The 7,774-nt window shown below is 37.7% G+C and overlaps 1 protein-coding gene across 1 annotated transcript; it reads left to right on the forward strand.

The window, feature by feature from the left end:
- Window positions 1-1,689: 1,689 nt before the first annotated feature.
- Window positions 1,690-6,726, forward strand: drgx (dorsal root ganglia homeobox). Its single transcript, XM_084093621.1, has 6 exons — window positions 1,690-2,079; window positions 2,570-2,670; window positions 3,238-3,339; window positions 5,015-5,184; window positions 5,280-5,392; window positions 5,687-6,726. Exons 1-6 carry the CDS (start codon window positions 2,022-2,024, stop codon window positions 6,004-6,006), a joined length of 864 nt encoding a protein of 287 aa, XP_083949747.1. The 5' UTR covers window positions 1,690-2,021; the 3' UTR covers window positions 6,007-6,726.
- Window positions 6,727-7,774: the final 1,048 nt, after the last annotated feature.

Here is a 7,774-nt window from a genome sequence, read left to right on the forward strand (position 1 = left end):
TAATGCATCACTAGATGATGAGCCGGAAGATGCACCACCTCATGAGGGCTTATCTGAGCTCATTTTGAAAGGAACAATGATTTTCTGTTGTTGCACATTAATCACAATGCCATGGGCTCTCAGGGACAGGGTTTTATTTCTTGTAAGTTAATGTGTCAGAAATTAGAGTTCGTCTTATATTGTTTGTCAGCGCGATTTAGTACACAACCAATGAAAAACAAACCGACCTCTTCAATTGTAAAAATAAAATAAATAATAATAATAATTAAATTGTGCTTTTGTGTAAATACTTTTCTCTTCAAACTAGAGCGAATGAATCATTAAAAGAACTAACTGTGAAAATGCTTGTTTGAAACAATATAAAAGAAAACAACAGATTGAGTTTATGAATTTATTCAGTGCTCTGTTTCCGACCTCATTAAAACTTTATTCGTTTATGTAGCCTAGTCGTTAATGCATGGGCTCAGAATAATAGTATTTTACTTATTCGTTTGTAGTCTATTAACCAAAAGTTGTCTTTTTTTTTTAATGGTGGATATTTGTGCGCGAGCAGTCCTGTCGCTGACCATGGTGCTGAAAGTTTTTCTTTTTCTTTTATTTTCTTACGAGGCCTCGTGCGCACACAATTATTCTGTTAGTTAAAAATTAAAAACAGCAATTGTTCACTAGCACATGCACTCTAAAGACAGCGCTTTATGACACTCATTTCAGCTGGCACATATACTGCTGTAATACACTCACTCTCATCTCTCCCATTCAGCCTCTCAAGATCGTAGAAATCACTTGATCTATTGGTTTTCTCAATCTAAATATATCTCCGTTTCGTATAATAATAATACAAATGTCAGGAAGTTATACAGAGCTCGTCCCCCAGTTTCCGATGCATTTTGACGATAACACCAACTTTATTTTCAGCAGTGCATAAATTAATTACACGCATTTAATAACTAAAATATCATTATATTCCCCTCTTAATATCATAAACGTTCTACGCCAGGGAAGCACTTAATAGTGCAGGGGGCCATAACAGGCTATTATCCTTGTGTAATGCTATTAGAGAACCAATTATGCACCATTACACTTGCTTTTTTGCCGTTTATGTGATTTCATCCAATACCGTCCTGCACTTCAAAATTTCAGCTGCTACTCGGAGCCTCATTTCCAGCAGCAGAGGAGCGGCGGTGTCTGCGCGCGGCGTCCCGCGTGCGTTTTAAAAGTAATTGAAAGGGTCCCGCTGCATATCATTTACGCGAGAGTGGGAAATAAATCCTTGGACCCCTTGCTGTGAACAAAATCAAAATTTGGACCTGCGAGCGCGCAGCCAGTGGATTCTCGTATAAAGTGGACCCCTAACCCATATAATGAGCAATTACTGGTCTGACAGCCAATTTTAAATTCAAAAACAGTCATCTAGATTTTTAATATAAAAAGCAACTGTGTAAAAAAAAAAAAAAAAAAAGTGCATCGTGCTTTGTGCCCGTGTGTTCGTGATTTGGGAATATGCATGCATGCATCGAGCTAAAGTTACACTTTCGTAGTATAGTCTAATGCCTTGGAGGTTTTTGACGTTTACCACCACGTGCGCAATCCGGTTGGGCGCGGAGAACCTATCCAAATGTCCTGAAAACGAAAATCTGATTAATTGCAATTACGCGTGAGATTATAAAGGCGAGTGTTGTCATGCTCTAAACAGTCACTAAGACATCTGGTCACTCCCTCCTTGTGTGCGCGAGAGCGGATAAACTGGAGCGCTCAGTGATTGACTGTGGGAGTGCGATTGCTCTGCTGAGGTTGAGCAGGAGACACGAGAATCGCGATTGCATCAAGACCATCTATTGGTACAGATGCTTTTTTTTTTTACTTTATGCACTTCAAATCGGTTGCAGAGAAGTATTAGTGTTGTTTAAAGTTATTTTTTAAGACGCGGTAATAGTTGGAGAACAGGCTATACTATTGACGTTTGGCCATTTTTTTTCCATGCAGAGAGAAATATTCTCTCCACTCGCAAAACACCGGAAAACATGTTTTACTTTCACTGTCCTCCACAGTTAGAAGGAGAGTGCTGCAGGACCAATACATGTAAGTAGGCTATACTTAATTTCTTAAGTTTTATGTAAAATTTTAACTTTGTAATCTTAAATATAAAGGCCTGTATTAAAAACATAAATATTGAGACGCTTCCTTTTTCGTCGTCTATAATTTAAATCTTATGCATTATATTACGCGATCAAAGATGGCTAATAATCTCCCCATGTTTGTGTTTTGTTTTATGGCTTTATTGTGTTTAATGTTGTGACCGAGAGCTTGACAGCCGCCCAGCTGAGACTTTTTGTTGCAGTCTGTCTGAGAACAGATGTTAGATGTCATGCTTTTCAACTGGCATTTTGCTGGTCATGGTTTCTCATTGTGTAAAGTGATCATTCAGGTCTCAAGCAGATTACAAGGAATTAACGGTTCCTTGTGAATTAGGCAACTGAGGGAAATCATTTTATTTAGGGCTATAAGAAAATGCATTTATATATACCAGAAATATAATATTTTAATAGTGTCGCGTTACTCTTTTACACAGTGAACACAAATGGGTTTGGGAATCACGCCTCTGGAGACTTCGATGACGGTTTTCTGCGCAGAAAACAACGCAGAAACAGGACAACCTTCACTTTACAACAGGTTAGTGAGGAGCAAAATGCATACCACTGTCCTGATACTTATTTGCATTATAATATTGCTTTATAAAGTCCTGTTTTTTACTAGGCATTCCGCGTGTAAAGTAAATGCACGTAAACATAGGGCTACATAAATATGACAAATACATAATCTTTTGGAAGTAAACTTATTTTAATACTAAAGCAAACAAGTAGAGCCTTTGCTTATTTATGCTTAGCCTATCAAGGTTGCATGACAATGGAAAAATGTAAGACGAGAAAAAGGCCGAAGAAGAGCATAGCCTTGGCCTGCTCTAATGTAAAAAAATGTTTTCATTAGAACAACATCTTTGTTTTTATCCATTTAAATTGTCGCAATGATTCCTGTCATTTTATTCAGTAAATACAAAGTTTTAACCACTTTGTCATCACTTTAATTTTACTTAAAATTTTAAGACACCAGTTTAACAATTTTGGTGAGTTTTATCCGTGTTTTACCCATGAGCGAACGCAAAGAAAAGCAGATATTTCTTTCTGAATTATAAAGCATGCATTCAAGCAATAAGGCCAAATAAAAATGTTTCACACACAGTTGGAGGCTTTGGAGGCGGTTTTTGCACAGACCCACTATCCGGACGTGTTTACGAGAGAAGAGCTGGCGATGAAAATCAACTTAACAGAGGCTCGTGTTCAGGTGAGACACTTTCCACAACTGACCTGATCCAGAGATATACGAGAAATACATCACGTAAAGGGCTCAGAGCACCTTTGGCCAAAGAAAGTAAATGAAGCCACTCTGTCATTTCCGTGATGCGCTTTAATAACATCAACATAATGTGGAATATTAGATTAGGTTGATTAATCGGTCATTCATAATTAACTAGTGGTAATGTTCTACACTAATTTGCCCTCGTCTCTAAGGTATAAAAATTGCTTAGATGCACTGCCATTTCCGCGTTTCAGCAAATGGAGAGAGGTTGCAGTGCTTTTTGAGCAAGACAAACGTCCCGAGAACGATGATTCTAGGTTATAAACCGCTCGCGCACCTGAAACCTTCGATTTCATATTCTGAGGCCTTGCAAAACATCCGCGGTAATATCAAGTTGGCCACGTGTAATTACATTCAACGTGTCTGTATGTAATTTCCTGCATTCCAGATTTGCTTTTGGGTTTCCTTCTGAGCTCAGATCTAATTGTAGGAAATATAATAGTTTCCCTTTTGTTCCCCAGGGTCATCTTACTATCGCTTAAAACCAATGACTGCGACGCGATAATGGAATTCGCTGCTGTAAATTAGGGATTGTAAACAAATTATTTCTCTCTAATCGGATTACCCGATTCCTATTATTAAATCTGAACATGAATCGGTCGCAGCATGCAGGGATATTAAACTTACATTATTATTAGGAAATAAATTTTCTGTTTTGTTGTAGTAGCTATAGTGGGCGCCCACCGTTTTTAAAGTGTCAATTGGCTTGTGCTGCATTAAGAACAAACTGCAAATTGAGATTAATGGTGCAATTATAGAGCATTCAGTGCTGGGGGATCATGACTTCTAGCTGGAAGGTGCAAGGGTGAGATAATGTTGCCACAATTACATTGTGCATATTGTTGTCCTGCCAGTAAACTGTTGTGTCATATTATGTGGAGAGAGCCGGCTATATGTGTGTGGTGTTTTGTTTGTTCACATCATTGTACCTTTGCACAATGCTGGCCAGGCGGTGGAGATATGGCTGCATTATGCAACCTTTCCCATTCAAATATGATTAATGCGTTAGAGAGCACAGACTTAATCGAATCTGATGTTGTCAAACAATCACTAAATAGAGAAATAAACGACTTCATCATGGTTCTCTCTCAGAAGCAGGGAGACTGTCAGTAGGAAGTCATTAAAAAATGATAATGAAAAATTGCTCAATTAAATGTTGTTATAGGCAATGACCTTCATTCAATTAACATACAAGAACTTCACTGCATATGCTCAGCAGTTGTGTTCGTGAAGTTTGACACAAGTCACTGGCTTGTTAGATCCTGCGGCACATTTCAGAAATGTGCATTGTGTGAAAATAATCATTTTTAAAATGTATGCAGCTAACAATGTGTTTGTGTCTCAAGAGAGGCGATTAAAGGGATAGCTTACCAAAAAAGGAACATTTTGTCATTATTTATTCACCCTCATGTTACACTTTTTTTCTTTTTTTTGAACACAAAAGGATATCTAACATCTTTTCCGCAGAAGAAATATGTAGGTTTGAAATTACATGAAAGTGAGTAAAAATGACAACAGAGTTAGCATTTTTAATCAAACTAAAAGAGAGGAAAATTTTATTCATTGGGGGTTTTTTTTCTCTCTTTCTCTTTCTCTTTAGGTGTGGTTTCAAAACCGGAGGGCAAAGTGGAGAAAAACGGAGAGAGGAACTTCGGACCAGGAGGGAGGTAAAGAGCAAATGAGTGAAGGTGCACCTCCTGCAAGAAACCTCAACCAGTCTCCTGTTGACCATAGCAGAAATAAGAAAGAACCAATGGAACTACAGCAGAAGTGTGTAGATCATCTAATCAAATGCGACGTTTACAAACGATATTTGTTTGCTTTTCAAAAGAGATGTAATGCCAAATTCTTGCCTTTATGCACAGTATTAACAGAGTGGTGGGTTCAGGTGGACCTTTTTTCCCATCTTGTCTGCCAGGGACTCTGCTGAACACAGCCACTTATGCACAAGCCCTGTCACAAGTGGCAACTTTAAAAGGTAAGATCCAGGATCTACTAGACGTCATCGTGAAAACATGCACAAATGTATAAGATAGTTTTTATTTGTGTTACTTTTTTTTTCTGCAGCTGATATGGGTGAAAATGCAACAGTCTGTGTTGTTGACTAGATAGATAGAAAGATAGATAGAGATTTAGTCAGAACTGTAATCTACCATTAAATTGTTATTTATATATATATATATATATATGCAGTGTGAAATAAAACATATTTATAATGATAAAGGACATTGACTGCCCCATTATGACACACTATTCCGGTCTACCTCATTAGGAAGTCCATTGTGTTCCTGCTGTGTGCCTGACCCAATGGGCCTCTCCTTCCTGCCACCATATGGGTGCCAGAGTAATCGGACAGCCAGTGTCGCAGCCCTGCGGATGAAGGCCAGGGAACATTCAGAGGCCGTTCTTCAGTCAGCTAACCTGCTGGGAGCCGGGTCTACAACAGGTCCAGGGGTCGGTCTGGGACAAAGCACTGTTTCTGCTGGAGGAAGCGATTCCAGTCCTGCCTCCGGCACCTCTAAGATCACATCGTTACGAAGAACTCCAGACAAGCATCTGCACTGCCAAAAGGAGGGTCCGGATAAGAAATGAGGAAATCTTGGTTGCTGTTTTTTTTTTTCCTAATTGGAGGACACACTTTGGATGAAGGATTTATAATCAAACATTGAATGCCTGCTGCCTCTTTTTTGAGAGCACTGACATACCCTGGACAGGACGGTGTTAAGTGCAATCCCTTATTGTGCATTTTGTGTGTTTGTATGTGTCAAACTAATAATTCAATTGTAATTTTTCCTCTTCTCGTTCACTTTTACTCATGATTCTTGACGTTGTTTTGCCCTGTTCGGGTCTATGCGGGCGTCTGGCGCTGCAATTCGGTTTCAGTGGCGGAATGACTTTTGAACATGCTCTGTGGCAAACTGAAAACTCCCTGGTTGCTAATGTGAACATTTAATTTTTCACAATCCACTTTGATGTTTGACTAGTGTACTGTGAAGTCAGGTGATGATAGACAGTCTGCATTGTGTCAAGATATATGCCATGCTGAAATATAAATGTACTAATGTGAAATAATATATGTAAGATAATATCAAGGACAGAACTGTATATTAAGTGGTTTGTCATGTTTTATGATATGATCCGGGTAACTCTTACTCATGCTGATGCGATGACAACTGACACCTCTCTTGTAATCACATCTGTACGTCCGTGATAGACTGCAAGAGTCCACACACTGGTCCTGTTTTGACATGTTCTGTAAAACAATTAAACATGTAGGCAATCATGTACATCTCCTGTTGCCTATTGCTCACACCATCTGGCTATGATCAATTATTAATTAGTTCTCAAGCGGTAGGGCTGCAAAAATGGAAGCAGCGGTTGGTCTTATTATTTATTTACTTTAAAGTATATTGTGACTTTCTCATATCACATAGCTATTTTACATGCTTCCCATGATGACAAAGATGTGATAGGTGCTAATTATGACATTATGCATTGGATATACAACAAGGCTCAGTTGTCACTAGGTTTTTAAGAGGCTTAGTCATGCCGCTTGAATTCTTTTTGTTATTTTCTTTTATAGCAAAAAAACAAAACCACAATATTTTAGAACAGTGCAATTATATGATAGTGAATGAGGAATAGTCATTTAGGAGCATATGAACCATCAAATTGGTATTAAAAGGAAATGCGAGTACCTGTTTTCAAAGAAACATAGCAGAAATATTGAAAAAAGGTACTTAGATTAAGAACACTTAACAGTGCTACCTTTGAAAAGGGGCTGGACTGATTAAATTCTTGTCCTTGAGGATTTTCAGGAAATTACTTTGATAGTCAATAACACAATTGAGTAAACTGCAAGCACATTAGCATTAATAATTGATGTTGAATTATGTATTATCACAAAGTAGTGATTTAATTATTCATGATGTGACACCCTGATGACAAAGCAGAGCCAGATAATGTCAAAAGTCCTGCCTGATGAAACAGTGCAGAATGGCATTTGTGTTTTATGGTGACACAATAATATATGCTTTGCTCGAAATGTGTGACAATATGACAATAACTGAAAATGAGAATATTTTGATGTATACAAATAAGGTTAATTATGAACAGGCAATATTATTAATTAGCTAGTATGACAGCATTTTTCCATATAATAAGCAGAATTCCTATTAAACATGATATTAAGTGACACTCATATCATATCTCACAATAAACAGATGAAAGAATTTACTGAATCTACAACAAAATATACTGAAAATAATACATGTTCTCCATACTTAACTTAAGACCAAGGTTCAAATTGGTTGTGCCATTTTTAATGATTTTATAAATTTTGGATTAACTATAGGCTAAC

The sequence above is a fragment of the Abramis brama genome (assembly GCF_963993115.1).
Source record: "Abramis brama genome assembly, chromosome: 19".
NCBI lineage: Eukaryota > Metazoa > Chordata > Actinopteri > Cypriniformes > Leuciscidae > Abramis > Abramis brama.

What these genes read in the sequence shown, in the direction of transcription:
- drgx (XM_084093621.1), top strand. Translation starts at nt 2,022, where the DNA reads ATGTTTTACTTTCACTGTCCTCCACAGTTAGAAGGAGAGTGCTGCAGG. An exon ending in GTGCTGCAGGACCAATACAT is followed by an intron (nt 2,080 to 2,569) that starts GTAAGTAGGCTA and finishes TCTTTTACACAG; the next exon opens with TGAACACAAATGGGTTTGGG. An exon ending in ACAAGTGGCAACTTTAAAAG is followed by an intron (nt 5,393 to 5,686) that starts GTAAGATCCAGG and finishes CTACCTCATTAG; the next exon opens with GAAGTCCATTGTGTTCCTGC.